General features: G+C 37.6%; 1 protein-coding gene across 1 annotated transcript in view; it reads left to right on the top strand.

The window, feature by feature from the left end:
- PolrMT (mitochondrial RNA polymerase) overlaps positions 1-17,951 on the top strand; it is a 603,530-nt gene that overhangs the window by 44,111 nt on the left and 541,468 nt on the right. The window contains exon 4 of the mRNA XM_090391417.1: positions 9,026-9,136. Within this exon, the coding sequence (XP_090247543.1) occupies positions 9,026-9,136 (111 nt within the window). The remainder of the gene's footprint in view (positions 1-9,025; positions 9,137-17,951) is intronic.

Here is a 17,951-nt window from a genome sequence, read left to right as displayed (position 1 = left end):
GGATTTTTGATATCTGTCAGTCAGCCATCCTTTTATCCATGTCATTAGTTTATAATCTAATCCCATATTCTCCAATTTATGCAACAGTCTTCCATGCTGTATTCTATCAAAAGTCTTAGCAAAATCCAAAAGTATCATAGTGTATCCAGGATGTAAGCAAGTTGCTAAAACATGACCTTCCTTTAGTTAACCCATGCTGTTCATTGCAAAGTAGAGATTCTCTGTCAACCCATTTAAGAATGCAAGCCCTAATCAACTTTTCCAAAATCTTCACCACCACCACCACTCCTGAGATACTGATTGATCGATAGTTGGATACTTTGTTCTTTGCACCACCATAATAAATTTAGTTTAATCCTTTATCCAAGTGTAAAAAAAAAAGTTTGCGCCTGAAGTATCTTCAGCACTGAGGCAACTCATGGTAAAGGTGGACCAAGCTCTCATCACTCCTTGTCTCATTATCTCCCATAATGCAAAGCACATCTCCTTGCGGACATGTATAATGCTGCAGAGTAATTTAATAATATCCAAAGTAATTTCCAGAGTAAAATAAAATCCAGAGTAATTTAATAATAAGGTGGTACACCTTTTGGCAACTCGTATAGGTAAATATGACTTCTCCATTGCCCTCTGCCTTAATATCACCACTTCTGGGTCTGGTTTCCACTGACGAGACCTCAATAAAGGTTGAAACTGGTCTGGGTAGTGGCCTTCCCTTAATGCATAGCATTATACATGTCCTCAAGGAGATGTGCTTTGCATTATGGGAGAAGCTGAGACAAGGAGTGATGTGAGCTTGGTCCACCTTTACCACGAGTTGCCTCAGTCCTGAAGATACTTCAAGCGCAAACTTTGTTTGCTTACACTTGGATAAAGGATTAAACTAAATTTATTATAGTCAAACCAAGTGGGAAAAAACTTCCAACATCTTTGCACTACCCTTGTGCAATGGGATTACCATATTTTCTTTCCACTCCTGTGGAATCTTCCTTGTTTTGAGACTCAAATTATATAGCCTGGTCAAAGGAATAGCCAGTTCAGCTGAATACTCTTTTAGAATCCTTGCTGATATCTCGTCAGTTCCTATTGCAAAATTCTTATTCCTGCCTCCTCATCCACACCATCATCATCATCAGTGCCATTATCCAATCCCCGAGTTTCGTCATATGGTGAAGATGTAACAGTGAGTTCAATGTTGCATATACCAGGTTGATAGCTTTTAGCAACATGGCCGCTCATTAGTTGAACAATCACTTCTGAATCAGTCGCCCACAGTCGTGGGTGCTCTGATCTGAAAAGTTCTCGGCCTAACAATGAAAAAAAACAAATTTATAATTTTAAAATTATTTTTATTTTTGCTCCAGCGCCATTATCCCATCCCTGTAGTTGGTTCTCAGTAAGATCTGCAAAATACTCCTCTACAGCTGCAATCACGTCTTGATTCGAAGAAAAACACTGACCAGCGTGGAAGATTTTTAGTTTTGGGAAGAGATAGAAGTCAGAGGGAGTCATATCTGTGGAATAGGGTGGATGTTCCAACAATTCATACTGCAGATCCCTTAATTTTCCCATTGCCAAAACACCTTTGTAGGCAGGTGCATTGTCCTGATGAAAGATGATTTTTTTCTTCTGCAAACCAGGTCTTTTTCCACTAATTTTTTCATCTAGTCTGGTTAAACGATTGGAATAATATTCCCCAGTTATTATTTTACCTTTTTCAAGATAATAAACAAAATGCCTTTAGTATCCCAAAACACCGATGCCATTACCTTGTCTTCTTTGGCACTGAACAACTGGCTTCTGTCCACTGTTTTGACTGCTGTTTGGATTCTGGTGTGAATCCAAGTCTCATCCATAGTAATAAATCGACACACAAAATCAGTTTTATTCTTGTTAATAAAGCCCCAAATATTGTTCAGAGATTTTCCTGCAAGTGTGTTTTTGATTAGTGCAGCACCCATCTTGCGCAAAGCTTTTTCATTTGCAATTCTTCATGCAAAATATATCCTACACATTCTTTTGAAATGCCTATAGTCTCAGCAATTTCATGCACTTCGATGCACCGGTCATCTAATACCATATATCGTGCACTGATCAATGATTTCTGGTGTTACACTTTTTGGAACGTCCTTCACATGGATCATCTTTAAGACTGGTATGGCTGTGTTTAAACTCGGCAGCCCATTTCTTAATTGTCGAAAATGAAGGAGAAAAGTGTTATAAACTTTTATGAACTTTGAATGAATTTCTTTTGCCATTAAACCTTCTTTTACAAAGAATTTTATAACTGCACGATACTCAATTTTATCCATTTCAAGGGATATAGACAATACTTTTGCTTCAGACAGCTGTATAAAACAAACTACTTAATAGAATGACTTGCAATTTCACATGTATGCTTATGATGGATGTACCAACTTAGGAAAAAAAAATCTTGGCAATAGTCTTGCCATTTATGATCGAGGCCGGGAACTTTTCAGACCACCCACGTACAGTCCAGTCTCTTTTAATACGGTAGATACGTTCTGCAGGAAACCGCATATAAAAAATTGCACAAAAAAAGACCTAACTTATGTTGAAAAATTAGGGATGTGTTCCATAATTTTCTAAAACCACATAAAAAATTAATAAAATTTCAGAAAAATAACAATGCCTAAGTTTGCTTTAAAGCTTTTTTCATTTAATTTTATTAAAAAGTAACAATTTATTTTACATTTTTTCATCAGAATTATCGTTGCTATTAGACAATATTTAGCAACGTTTGTGAATTGGTGCGAAATCACTTTCATCGCTAGAAGAGATAGCGCATCAGATCTGTATTGTAAAGGCAATGGTTCTTCACAAACAGAATTAGCTTCATTCTCTTTCTGTGCTGATTTTTTTTTTCTTCTGATAATGTAATCAGTAATTAAACTTTGCGATGATGATTTTACTAAATTTTTTATACAGCTCGGGATATCCAGACATACAGTTCTTCAGCTCACTTTGGAATTTAAAAGCTCGTTCAGAATTTGTGAACGAGCTTTTAAAAGAGAAAATGATTTCCAATTTATTGCACATTTTAAGACTTTCTCGAATTATATTTGCAGTGAAGGGAACAGGTTTTTCTTCTGCTTCACTATCGTTTTCTTGATCTTCGATGATATCTAAAAGTTAATTGCTATCCGATAATATCATCATCACTTAAAGCATTATCCACAAGCAATTCGTGTACATCATTCTGGCGAAATGTATCAAAACCTTCTCCACCAATTTCATGTGCCAGAGTAATGATTTCTGCTGATAATGTAGATGTTTGAATGGTTGCACTGTTTGCAACACATCCAGGCCAAGCTACTTTCCTGCAGGCATTTTAAGTTTGTGGTCTTATTTCAGCGATAGCAGATGCAACATTTAAACAGTCCAAAATAGAAAATTTTTTCCAAATGTCAGTTATTGTTAATGATTAATTTCTAGTTTATCCAATATAAATTGAAAAGTGTGCTTTGCATAATATTTTTTAAAAGTAGCAATTATGCCTTGATGTAATTACTGAGTAATGCTTGTTGTATTGGGTGGAAAAAACGCTATCTGCACATTTGGATGTTCTAAATGCGGATGACTTGGTGCATTGTCAACAGTTAATAAAACTTTAAAATCGAGAGCTTTTTTGCTTCATATATGTTTCCACTTCTGGTACAAAGCAATTATTGAGCCATTTAGTAAATACAGCAATTGTTATCCAGGCCTTTGTATTAGCCATCCAGTGTACTGGCAGCTGTTTTAGATCTTTGCCTTTTAGAGCATGTGGTCTTAGAGATCGATTTACTAGGAGGGGTTTCAACATTAGATCCCCTGATGCGTTGCTACAAAGTAGCAACATTACTCGATCTTTGCTTGCTTTAAACCCACTTGCTTTTTTCTCAGACTTTGTGATGTATGTTTGACTAGGCATTTTCTTCCAAAACAATCCTGTTTCATCAGCGTTAAACACTTGATCGGGACAATATCCACCATCTTCAATAATTTTGGCTAACTTCTCTTGGAAATTTTTGGCTGCTTCTTCATCTGCTGCTGTAACCTTGCCTGTAATCTCACATTATGAAGTGCATTCCTTTTTAAAAACACGGTAAGCCATCCGTTGCTAGCCGAAAATTCTTTACCGGCCTGGGAAGTGGAAGTAGATGGCTCCTCTGCTTCATCTGTTCATAAAACCGAAGAGCTTTTTGTTTAATTAAATAACCACTTATAGGAATTCTTCTTTGAGTTAATTCTTCAATCCAAATTACAAGTGCTCGTTCCATTTTTTTAATAAAGCATCTCTTGAGTACAATGGTAATTCGGCACTTAGTTTTGTGCCAGAAATGACAGATTTTCTTATTGCGACTTCATTCTTTTTAATTGCTCTTATAGTAGATTCACCTAAATTAAAATGTTTACCAATCGCTGTAGATCCCCCTCCTTTTGCTAAGTGATCTAAAATTGCAATTTTTATTTTCAAAGAAATTGCTTTTCTTTGGTAATTTTTTCTCCATTGGGCCAAATTAAATCTTTAAAATAAAATTAGCAAAATTTAGACTTATGATAATGAAAAGATAAACACTTACTCACATGCTAAATTAAACTTCACGGACACTCACTGCTTACACGTTACTCACATTAAGCCAGAATGTGCTGCAACACACTGTTCATTATGTACAACGGTACATAAGTTTGAAGTCATGCGCCGCATAACTTCAAATCTTCACTCTTCACTTTTTATGCAGTTTTGAAGTTATGCACCACAAAACTTCAAAACCGCATAAAAAGAGACCCGAGTGTGTGTGTATGTGTGTGTGTGTAACCAGCCAGCCAGCCTGAGTGGTTAGTGTACTCACTCTCTAACCAATAGGCTGCTGGTTTAAATCCCACTCCAGGCATGGATGTTTGGGATTGTCATGTTGGAGATGAATTTCATTGCCTGGTGTGAGACCACTGCCTCTCTTATTGGCTTGAATTAGTTCCATGTATGGTCTGTAGGGAAGAAACCCAGCCACTGGGGAGGGCAAATTAGTCTTCTCGGTGCCGGTCCCAAGCCCAGATAAATGGGGAGGGTTGGCATCAGGAAGGGCATCCGGCCATAAAAAAAAAACCATGCCAAAACCAAGGATGAAATGGTGGATAACAGAGAAAGGACCACAGCTAGGGCGTCCCCTGTAAGCGACGCGCAGTTCTGTTGCCCGAGGACTGTGAGAAGTAGGCTAGGGCTACTGAACTAAGGACGGGTTCGGCTAAAGAAGCGAGTCCAACAGAAAGAGAGTGTGTGTGTGTGTAAAGTAAGAATCGGGTCGCTGAATGTGGGTACGATGAATGAGAAGAGTAGGGAGATAGTGGACATGTGAGAAGAAGGAAGCTGAAGATCTTGTGCGTGCAGGAGACAAGGTGGAAGGGCAATAAAGCAAAGGAGCTGGCGGAGGGATATAAACTCTTTTATAGCGGTGTGAATGAGAAGGGAAGAAACGGAGTTGGAATTATCATCGATAAGGAGCTGAAGGGTGGAGTCTGCTAGGTGTGCCAGAAGAATGATCGGATTATGAGTGTTAAGCTTGAGATGGGAGGAAGTGTGGCTACTATAGTGTGTGGCTACGCCCCACAAGTAGGTTGTGATGAGGAGGAGAAAGAGACATTCTGGAGAGAACTTGACCAAGTAGTAATGGGAATCCCTGATGGTGAGAGAGTGATCGTCAGAGCAGATCTGAATGGGCATGTAGGAAGCCGACGAAGCGGTGAAGAAAGGGTACATGAGGGTTAGAGTAGTGGTGAAAGAAATGAAGAAGGTAAAAGAATCATAGAATATGCTGTGGCCTTTGATCTGGCTATAGCTAACACGTGGTTCAAGAAGAGAGTTGGGCATCTGATAACCTATAAGAGCAGGGATAGAATGTGTCAGATTGACTATATTATGTGTCGTAGGAAACATCTGAAGGAGGTGAAAAACTGTAAAGTGATTAATGGAGAAAGTGTAGCGGCACAGCACAGGTTGGTTGTGGTAGACTGTGATATAAAAGGGGAAAAGAAGAATAGACGGAAGTGGCGGATACAGAGGAGAATAAAGTGGTGGAAATTGGAAGAGGAAGGCCCAAGGAATAAGTTTAAAGAAAAGGTATTGAAAGAAATGAAGTTACCAGAGGATGTGGAAGAATGGTGGGACGTTAATAGTCGGAATATTAGAAAAATTGGAGAAGAGGTGCTTGGTATAACATCAGGAAAGGGACCTCCTGAGGATAAGGAGGCATGGTGGTGGAATGAGGAGGTGCAGTTGGAGATCAAGGAAAAGAAAGAGGCAAAGAAAAAATGGGACATGACTGGAACTAGAGCTGATAAGGAGGCATATAGATTAGCGAAGAAAAATGTAAAGAGAGCTGTGGCGAGGGCGAAAGTGAGGGCAGTTGATGAGGTTTATGAAGAACTGGAGAGAAATGGTGGTGAAGCTCAGTTGTTGAGAATAGCGAAAGCCAGAGATAAGGCCTCGAAAGACATAACATCAGTCAAGTAGATAAAGGATGCCTCAGGAGTAGTATTACAAGAGGAGGACAAAATTAGAGGAAGATGGAAAGAATATTTCCATAAATCACTAAATGAGGAAAATCCGAGAGAGGTGTGAGGATGGAGAGACAAATGAGAGACCGGTGCAAGACATAAGTAAAGAGGAAGTGGATTGGGTACTGAGAAAAATGAAGAATGGAAAGGCTGTGGGGACAGACCAGATACCTGGGGAAGTGTGGAAAAGTTTGGGCATGGACATGTTATGGGATCTGATCAGGAAAATAGCCCAACAGGAAAAGATACTAGAGGAATGGAGGAAAAGTATTCTCGTCCCAATCTACAAAGGAAGAGGAGATGTTCAAGACTGTGGCAACTATAGAGGGATCAAGCTGATGTCACACACATTGAAGATATGGGGAAAGAGTAATTGAAGGGAGGATATGGCAGGAAACGAAAATTAGTGAGGAGCAGTTTGGATTGCCAGGAAGAGGGACAATGGATGTGATATTTGCGCTAAGGCGATTGATGGAGAAATATAGAGAGATGCAAGTGGAGCTGCACATGGTGTTTATAGACCTGGAAAAGGCATATGACAGAGTGGCCAGGCAGGAGGTATGGAGGTGTATAAGGAAGAAGGGGAAGGGGTGTTGGAGAAGTACGTGAGGTTGATGAAGGAGATGTATGAGGGAACAGAAACTCAGGTCAGGTCTGGTGTCGGCATGACAGAAGGGTTCCCCATTGTCGTAGGGCTACACCAAGGGTCAGTTCTGAGCCCCTACCTCTTTGACCTGGTCATGGATGTACTAGTGGAGGATGTCAAGAAGGAGGCACCATGGATCATGCTGTTTGCCGATGACATTGTTCTATGTGAATCATCCTGAGAGAAGCTTGAAAATACCCTGGAAGAGTGGAGAAAGGTATTGGAGGAGAGAGGCAATGAGAATTAACCGGGAGAAGACCGAATATATGTCAACGGGGAGTGAAGAGGATATGGTCATACGACTTCAGGGTGAAAGGCTAATTTCAGGGAAGAAATTCAAGTACCTTGGGTCAGTTGTCGAGAGGAATTGTGACTTGGATGAGGAAATACAGCACCGAATAACATGCGGGTGGATGAATTGGAGGAAGATGAGCAGGGTCCTTTGCGACAAGAGAGTGAGTTGTAAGAGGAATGGAAAGTTGTATAAGATGGTGGTGAGGCCGGCGATGCTCCATGGCACGGAGAAATGGCCTATAGTCACAGGAGAGGAAGATGGAGGTAGCGGAGATGCGGATGTTGAGATGGATGAGTGGTGTGACAAAGAAGGACAGGATAAGAAATGACTACATCAGAGGGAGGGTTAAGGTGGGACCATTTGGCAAGAAGATACAAGAAAGTAGGCTGAGGTGGTTCGGACATGTAGAGAGGAAGGGTGAGGAGTATATGGAGTTGGAGGGAAGGAGGAAAAGCTCAGGTGGAGGGATAAGGTGACAGAGGATCTTAGGGAGAAAGGATGGAGTCTGAAGGATGCCCTGGACCAGTGAACTTGGAAGAGGAAGGTTAAAGATTGGTGCGCTTCGTTTAGCATGGGATAAGGCATAGCGAAAGAAGATGATGGTCTGTAGGGAAGGGTTAAAATAAATTAGAAATACAAAAAAAAATTATAAAATTGATTTAAAAAAATCCTTAGCCTACCCATGTTACAAAATGTACTATAAGTTTGCAAATAACCTTTCATGGGTGGGAGCAATATAAAAAAAAAAAAAAAAAAAAAAAAAAAAAATCCATACAAATCCCATGCTGATGAAAGATTTTTAAACTTATCATACATCATTACTGCAAGTCTACCGGGATTTAGATAATCTAACTCTCAGTCCTAAAACACTTTTAGAGACCAAATAGAGAACTAATTTTTAATCTGCTTCGGGTCGTCACCAAATAGAGTGTCTCACACCAGGTTATGAAATTTGAGTTATGATGAAATTTAGCTTCGTGGCTACCTAATTAATGTGGTGATAAGACATCAGGCCCTGCTTGTATGATTGGCTAAGTCTGTTAATTACATTTATTCTCTTTTCTCTAATCAGTTTATCTGCTTCAGAGATGGAAAACCTCAGTTTCTGTGAAGAAAAATTCTGCTATCTCCATTCAAGACTAGCAGACTCACATTTTGAAAAGCCATAGAAAAGGTTTTTCATGCCTTACACAGGATTTATCCCCAGAGTTTTTCCATCGAATGGGCATTATTGACCGAGATTAAAGTCTTCTGTCAAATTTTACAGTAAAAAATTGCCAAATGGTCACTACATTTCCTGGAGTATTATAGATAGCTCTTTATTTATATTAGATAATCTTAACTGAACAGTCTGGTCGGTATTTTAAAAATTCAAATTGAACTCTTTTTATTATTATTATTATTATTTATAACAAAGACTTACAGGTAAAGAATTTTGACTTTTATTATATATTTTTTATTTGATTAATTTTGCTTGAATTCATAATTTTGTTTCTAAATGACATAATTAGTAAATTTATTTTTAGATTGGAAGAGCACATCGTGCTGTAGAAAGTTCTTCCATGAAAAATAAGAACAAAAATGTGAATATAGATGTTCAGGTTTATGATATTCTTCTTGGTGGCTGGGCAAGAAAGGTAAGTAAAGTTTCTTGATTGTCTTTGTTAAAGTCTAGTTTGAGGCTATTGTGAAAGATCAATTTGTTCATGCTCCTGTGAAATAGGTCATTTTTCTCTGTTTTATTGTTTTATTTTTTTTTTTCTTAGAATAATTAGCATTTTATATACTATAAAATACTAATTATTATAAAAAAAAAAATTATTTTTTTTATTCTACTTGGTATATTTTATAACTTATTTTTGGGATACCATATTACTGCTCTAAAATGGTGTCAAAAAATGCACTAGAACAGTAGCACAAGAAAAAGAAACAAAGAAAGAAAAATAAACTATCCTGAATAGGAAAGCTGAGAAAAAGAATTCATGTACTTAGTGATTCTATATTATTTTTGATCATCAGTTCGATGCAAGAAATGAACATAAACTGGGTTGTATATTGGCCGAAAAATTTTAATAATAGATTAAGTAAAACAAATTAAGTAAAAACACCGACAAGTTTCGCCAACTTGGCTGTTTGGCTTCATCAGGGCGTATAAAAATGATACAAAACAACTTAAACAGTTTGTGAAGGAATAAACTGAATACAAATGTATTTTTTTACAAATTCAGAAGAACGCATACATCAAATGCATGGAGCGTGTATGATATCAACTATTGTTATGCAGGTACATTCTGTATTTAGCAGCAAAATTAAACTCTGGCATACTTAGTGATCTTATGAGAGTCTTCCGAATATCAGCTAGAATTAATCCTTGATTTCTATTGAGGCTGTGTTTAGATTGGATGACTACTATAGCTTCTTTGATGTCTTCCTCTAGATAAGGCATGGAGCTTTTTCGCCATTCGATGGTATGGTTCATGCTCGAAAAAAGAAGGGCTAATCCAGAGCTGTCTTCTCTGTTGTTGTTTACATCTCCGATGTGTTCTCTTTTTTTTATTTCCAAACTTCTTGAGGTCTGACCAATGTAGTTTAAACCCCATGAACAGGGGTTGTTATATACACCAGCATATTTGAAGAAGGCATTACTGTCCTTTGTAGATCATAAAAAGTGGCGGATAGTCTTTATAGATTTGAAAGTCACTTGTATTTCATAATGGTTAGGAGTGTAGCAATCTTTTTTGAAACTGTCCCAGCATAAGGAATGGCAATGGAGGATTTGTGATGTGTTTCTTCAGATTGTTGTTGTGGGTGGGGGGGGGTCACAGAAAAGTATCTTATGGGTCAGTGTTTTTGGATAACCATCATCTATCAGGGTTTTTAATATATAAGATAATTCATCTTTGAGATTTTTTCTGTTGTTGTGATGTGAGTAGCCCTATTTTTGAGCATGTGTAAGATGCTCAGTTTTTGAGAAATGTGGTGCGAAGATGTGAAATGCAAATATTGACCTGTGTTGGTTGGTTTGCAATAAACTGCAAGGCTGATATGTCCATCCATTTTTTTTAAATTAAGGTATCTAGAAATGACAGTTGTTTATTCTTCTCAAGTTCCAAAGTGAACTTTATTTTATGATGGAAGGAGTTTATCTTGGTTAAAAAATGTAAAAGATCCTTTTTTATGTTTTTCCATACAATGAAAATGTCATCCACATACCTCCACCACACTGTGGGTTTAGGGTCTAATTGAGACAGAATGTCATTTTCCAGTTTCTCCATAAAGAGATCTGCACAAGGTGTGTGTGTGTGGGGGGGAAGAGGGCTGCCCATTGCGAGGCCTGTTAATTGCTCGTAAATCATCCCATTACATATGAAAAAATTAGATTTTAGGCAATGCTTAAAAAGAGAAGCAATATCTTGAGGGAATAGGTTGTTCAAATTGCTGATTACTTCTACTGTAATGTAGAAGTAATCAGCAATTAAACAAGGATACCACATCCAGGCTGGCAAGAATGTCTGTTGCCGAGATCGAGATGTTCTTCAATTTATAAATGAAATGTTGTGAATTCTTTATGTAGGTATCCAAATTATGGATGTGTGCCTTTAGGTGATGGGCGAGGTGTTTCGAAAATAAGTATGTGGGAGAATGAATTTCATCCACTATGGGGCATAGAGGTATTCCATTTTTGTGCACTTTAGGAGAACCATATAGTCACGCTGTTAGTGGATATAGCGACTTTAATCTCTGTTTTAGGTTTGTTTGCTAACTGTCCATATTATGTAACAAGTTGTTGGTTTCATTATGGTTTTTTCCTGTGGGGGGGGTCTGATCTAATGCACGATAGGTAGATGTGTCAGAGAGTAAGTCCGTGATCTTTTCCACATAATCTCTGTTGTTTAGGAAAACTGTAGAGCTACCTTTATCTGCTTTTAAGATAATAATTTCCCTGTTTTTCTTCAAACTAGCCATACCTCTTTTTTTTTTCTAAAGGTGTGATATTTTTGTTTGGGGGTCTGAAAGATGAGAGAATAATGGCACTTTTCAATCTGAGATCATTGGCTATGGGTTCAGGTAATGATGAAACTACGTTTTCTATGTTACATATGATGTCCACTTTAGGAATGTGATCTGGAGCAATAGCAAAATTAAACCCTTTCTTTAGTATACCGACTTCTGGTTTAGATAAAATGTGGTCGGAGAAGTTAAAGATGAAAAATTCAACATTATTTATGAAAACAGCTGTAAGTCAAGACCTAACCTTCCAGATAACATGGTAGTCTTTAACTTCTCCAACCACATTTTATCTAAACCCGAAAGTAGGTATACTAAAGAAAGGGTTTAATTTTGCTATTGCTGATATTTGGGAGACCCTCATAAGATCACTAAATATGGCAAAGTTTTATTTCGCTGCTAATTATAGAATGTACCTGCATAACGATAGTTGATATCATACACGCTCCATGCGTTTGATGTATGCGTTCTTCTGAATTTGTAAAAAAAATACATTTCTATTCGGTTTATTCTTTCACAAACTGTTAGTTGTTTTGTAGCATTTTTATACACCCTGACGAAGCCAAAGCCAAGTTGGCAAAATTTGTCGGTGTTTTTACCCTTAATTTATTTCTATTATTAAAATTCTTCAGCCAATATACAACCCAGTTTATGTTTATTTCTTGAATTCATGTACTATTGAAAAAAAAAAAAAAAAAAAAACATGCAAGCATTCCATCTAATGAAGCAATTGAAAATAAATTAACTTGCAACATCTCAAGACTGAAACATGTTATTTGACAGATGATGCTGGAATTAGAAAAAGTTGAAAAAAGCATTTATAGAGGCATAGAACAGACAAGAAAGTTAACGACAGAAGGAAAAGCAACGAAATAGGTAAGATATTATTAAGTAATGATCAGGTATAATAAATTTAGTTTAATCCTTTATCCAAGTATAAGCAAACAAAGTTTGTGCCTCAAGTATCTTCAGTACTGAATCAACTCGTGGTAAAGGTAAGACCAAGCTCTCATCTTTACTTGTCTTTAGTATCTTCCATAATGCAAAGCACATCTCCTTGCAGACATGTATAATGCTATGCATTAAGGGAAGGGCCACTATCAGGACCAGATTCGACCTTTATTGAGGTTTCGTCAGTGGGAGCCAGATCCAGAGGTGGTGAGACTGAGGCAGAAGTAATGGTGAAGTCATATTTACCTAAATACTAAGACTACTAGGACAAGATACTAAGACAGGTAGTGATGAGAGCTTGGTCCACCTTTACCATGAGTTGCCTCAGTCCTGAAGATACTTCAGGCACAAACTTTGTTTGCTTACACTTGGATAAAGGATTAAACTAAATTTATTATAGTCTAGCCAAATGGGGAAAAAACTTCTAAAATAATGATCAGGTAAGTAAAATAGAATATAAAAAGATGGATGTTATATGATATGGCAACTCTCAGAAAACATACCTATTAATGATTCTTTACTACATTGAGTTTTCTGGGAAAATATAATGAATGCAACTGGAAAAAACAAAAAAGAAAAGTAAAAGAGATTGCAGTTTTTATAAGTACAAACAATTTAACTAATGACAAATACGGCATGAGAGATGATGTGAAACAATTTCTGGATGAAGTGAGAACAAAGAGGATAGAGTAAAAATCATTAATTTGTTATAAAGATATGACTACTGAATTAAGAAGGGCTATGATGGCAAATAATTCCATGTACAGGCTGTAAAGAAATGGTTGTTATTTTTATTTATTTATTTATTTATTTTATGTGAGTAGCTATTTTCAGGGAAGAATGGCCTGCACTTGAAAATATATTTGGTATTAGGATTCTGGAGAAATTATTTCTTGGTATGAGGTCTAATATTGAAGTCATGAAATGATGATAATCCATGTATAAGTGTGACTAACATATATAGCTGTGTTAAAGATACAAATCTGCTCAATCATGGAAGTGATTATGATTACAAAAGGAACTTGTTTAGTTCAGACTTATTGGATATGTGAAAATTTGTGTGCATAAGTTGAGGCATCAGATATAAAAAGAGACCTGTAAGTTGTCCAGCTGGGTTGTCCATACTACAGAGATGTGAGTATAAAAAAAAAAAAGACTGGTGGTATTGTCTGTTCATAAATTGCAGGAGCATTAGGAGCAAAGGGAAAGAGTTGACTTGGTGATTACAACCCCCAAACCCCATCTAATGCCTTTTATTCCTGTATATATATAGGGAGTAGGCGAGGCCGTTTTCAGCCCTATCCAACTTTTGGAGAATGAGTGGGCAGTTCAATCTCCACTGTTTCAGTTGTCTGTAAGCAACCTGATTTTTAAGGAGAAAATATAGCTGAAGCATTTATATATTTGCAGCTGATGATCAGAAAACATGTTATTAGAGTTTGCAGTGTGTGTGTGTGTGTGTGTGTGTGTGTGTGTGTGTGCGTGCATGCTTGCACGAGCATTGACCTTAATAATAAAAGTAATCTTTGTGGAGTTTGGAGAGCTTTTTCCCTGTTGCGGACACTTTAATGTCGAGGACCTTGTTTTACCTCTAACCCTTTCTCCGACCGGTTCCTGAGAAAGACGATCTCTGGTAGGGACAAGCATGTCTTTTCTCTGGAAAACTTGAGGTTTTCGTCTCCTGTAAATTCAACAAAAAAAACAACCGTAGATCCCACACTAGTTCCAGTTAAATGAATATAGCGTTATATAGGATTCCGAAATGGCTTAAAACATCCCGTTAGGGCATGGATGCAGCAGTGAGTGACGAACCGCTGGCATTACTTCGTCGTAAGTCCCTCATTGGAGGGGGGGAACCTCTTTTTCACCTTGCAGCCATTCTTTTGGCTTCTCGTTTTCTCTCTCTGTCCTCCACTCTTGACTTGTCCTACTTCTTTGCCTCCATCTTAGCCTTCACTGCTTCTTGCACATTATTATTCCACCACCACCAACCCTCCTTCTGATCCCTAATCTTTCCAGATGCTTCACCAAGCACCTTGACTGCACAGATCAGAATTGCTTTTGAATTGTGTCTCCACCAATCTTGTACACTTTCTAGTCCATCCGAAATCCTCTCTAACACCCACTCCTTAAAATTACATTTTAGCCATAATTAGTCAGAGTAAAGGATACTGTATTTTTAGGCAAGATATTAGAGGAGGGAGTATGCTGCTAATGATATTGGATGATTTGATTCCAGTTAGAAGTGTAAAGCTGTGATTGCAATATTAGTAACAATTGGCCATGCAATAGCGAGTTTGAAGCTGTCTGGTGTGAAGTGAAGTCTAACAAGATCAAATGCTTGGTAGGGTATTGTTACAGACCTAGGGGATCACTTGCTGGTGATGAAGAAATGCATTGCCATTTCTTCATCAACATGATGGGTGCTAAACAAGTAATCATCATGGATTATCCAAGCATTGATTGGGAAGTGGTGACATCTCGTGAGAAGAATAAGCAGAATTTATTGCACTGTTGCAAAGCAAATTCCTCAAGTGGAATTTCCTGTAACAGAAGAAACTCAGTGTCAAATAGTATTAGTCCTGATTGCAGTGTCACAGGAAGGTTCAGTAAAAGACATGACTGTTCTGCCTCCAGTTGGCAACATTGATCATGCCATACTGACATGGGAGATAGCTAAGTGTATGAATATTCCATTTAGAAAGGAATACATGATGAACTTCAAAGCAAGAAATTATGAAAAACTAAGGAGAATACTAGGTTTGCTCTCATGGTTTCATTTGCTACATGGAAAGGATTCTGGTAGTGCATGGGAAGCATTAAAAAAATACTTAAATTATGCAGTATCAGAATGTGCCCCTAGAGTTTGAAGAATACATAGGATAGTAGTGAAATGGATGTGCAGTCTAATTCAGCAAGACATTTTTATTAAGGAATATTGTGTGCATAAGGAATGTTATGAAAATGTCAGTTATGAAAATTACAAGGCACAGGTCATGTATTTTATGGAAAACTAAGTCTGGGATATACAAAGAAAGTGGCTCTGTAGGCTAAAGAAATCCCAAAATAATTCTATAATTAGGCTGCAAGTAAAAGGAAGAATGAATGTGGATGGTATTCAGGTGGGGGATGGAGAAAAGATGTTGAACTAATGAATGCCCATTTTGCTAAGTGCTGTCAACCTGGGGTAAGCAACATGGGGGGGGAAATCGATGCTACGTCTCTACTGAAGAAGAAGCTCAGTTTACTAGAGCTGTTGCATAAACTAAATAAGAATTCAGCATTAAGAATGATAGCATATCAGCATGGATGGTATTCTGTGTGATTAGGTGCAAAAGAATGTTCAGCTGAACTAGATATGCCTTTATCCAGATTGTATAACTTGACTGTCATAACAGGGAATATTCCACAGGAGTGGAAAGAATATATGATAACCCTATTCCACAAGACTGATTCTATTTCTTTCTCAGCTTGCTGAACTTTAAGGTTCTTTGCTGTAAGTACCAACTTTTTCCATTGCTTTCTTTTTTGAGCTCCTTAAGTCATCCAGTCCAAGATTTCCATTTCATTTAAGTCCTTCTTGTATGTTATCCTCACAGCACTGTCACGGATTTCCTCTAGGCCGCTTTCCATCAGGTCTCATCTCAAATGCTTGTTTAGCCATTTTCAGTCTGCAAGCTCTGATTTCATCAGGTAGAAGTGCAAATGTATAGAGTTCATATAGTTCTTGATTATGTTTTCTTTTCCATTCACCAGTTGTGTTATCTCTTACTGTTCCAAAGACTTTTCTGAAGATTTTATTTTCAAAGATCTGCAAAATCTTTTGCATCTGAGTCTCTTATGATCCAGGTTTCTGTTTTCCATATAAAACAATAGGTCTATAATTATCTTGCATATTTCTGTTATTATTATTACACAAATATTACATTCGTTTGACTCTGTAGTTTCAAATGACTCATTGCAGGAGATCTTCCATCACACACACACACACACACACAGCTCATATGATCCAAATGCATTCACTGTCTCTGTTCTGCACTTTCTAACCACCCATACCTATCCATGCAAAAAAAACCTACTTGTCATCCCTTTGCTCACACCCTACTTATACAGCTTTCAGAGATGGTCTCTTTTTCTTCCTGATCCCACCTATTCTATGAAAAATCTTATCCACATTAACCAGTAATAACCTCTTACTACCTTACATGTCTTGATCATGTGTCTCTCCCTCCCCCCTTCTGTCCACTAGGCTGCAGTTTTCATTCTTCCCTCAATCTGTCTTCTTACTCAACATTCCAGAGATGAGAAACCATCTTAGTCAATCATCTCTGAACCCTTTCCAACATCTTCATCCTTTTGAAAACCCAGTGACCAAATCTGTGCACATTAATCCATATGTGGAATGGGATGTATGATGGAATCATACTTGAAGTGGAAAGCACATCAGTATTTTCCACATTATTGGCATAATGTGCTGTGCTGTCCTCAACAATCCCAGATCCCTCATCTCCTCTAAGATATTCTCATCAATCCTATACTTTGCATTCCCATCTGCACTTCACAAAACTTTAAAACCCTACACTTTGCTAAGTTGAACTGGTAGCCCCATTTATTTGCCCATTCAGAAAGCCTATTCACTTGCAAGACTATAACATCTACTCTACTCCTCATAGTTCTTTCCAACTTTGCATCATTTGCAAACAGCTGTATATCACCATTCAAGCTCATCCCAATATTATTTTAAAGTTAAAGCTGTTGTTAACTCCCTGGAACAATCTCTCAAAAAATATAGTGATATGCCATCAAGTCCTACAGCCTTATTGACATCAAGTTTACTCAATTTCTCATATACTTCCTGCTTACTCACCATCAGTCGTTCCTCCCTCCCCACTGCCCTCAAGTTCTGCTTGATGTTACTTTCATGAGAAATAACTGTATGAATTGCTCATTTGACATCTCTACTGTATCTTCCTCAGTGGTTATCATTCTACCATTTTCTCTCGTCAGCATCACCCTTTTATAATCATTCTTCCTTCTACTGGCCACATAAAAAACTCTCTAGAATTTATTTTGGTCTCATTAGCTAACTGCTGCTTATACAGCATTTTTTCTATTCTTATCAAATGTGTTACTTCTCTTTTGTTTGCTCTTCTTGTGCAGCTAACTATTTCTTCCAAATTTCATGTTTCACCTCTTCATTCATTCATTCATCCATTACACACACCTTTTTTGACCTGTTGACCTTTAGAAAGCATTCAGACATTTACCCTGCCATATAGTTCTGAACATGTCCTAAGCAGCATTGATCTCCTTTCCTTCCAGTTCTTTATTCCACGATATAGCTGCAAGATATCTCTTGAGCTTGTCATTATCACCAGCCTTGTATTTCCAAATATGTCCCTTTCTCACAGAAGTCCTCAAATGGCTGGGCTACCACCGAAGTAATCACTTGAGAAAGTGACCATGTGGTAGCCACATGGTCACTTTCACCAA

This window comes from Typopeltis vanoorti, chromosome 4 (genome assembly GCF_054136105.1).
Source record: "Typopeltis vanoorti isolate ZY-2024b chromosome 4, IOZ_Tvanoo_1.0, whole genome shotgun sequence".
Taxonomy (NCBI): domain Eukaryota; kingdom Metazoa; phylum Arthropoda; class Arachnida; order Uropygi; family Thelyphonidae; genus Typopeltis; species Typopeltis vanoorti.
This window is presented reverse-complemented; position numbering and strand designations above follow the sequence as displayed.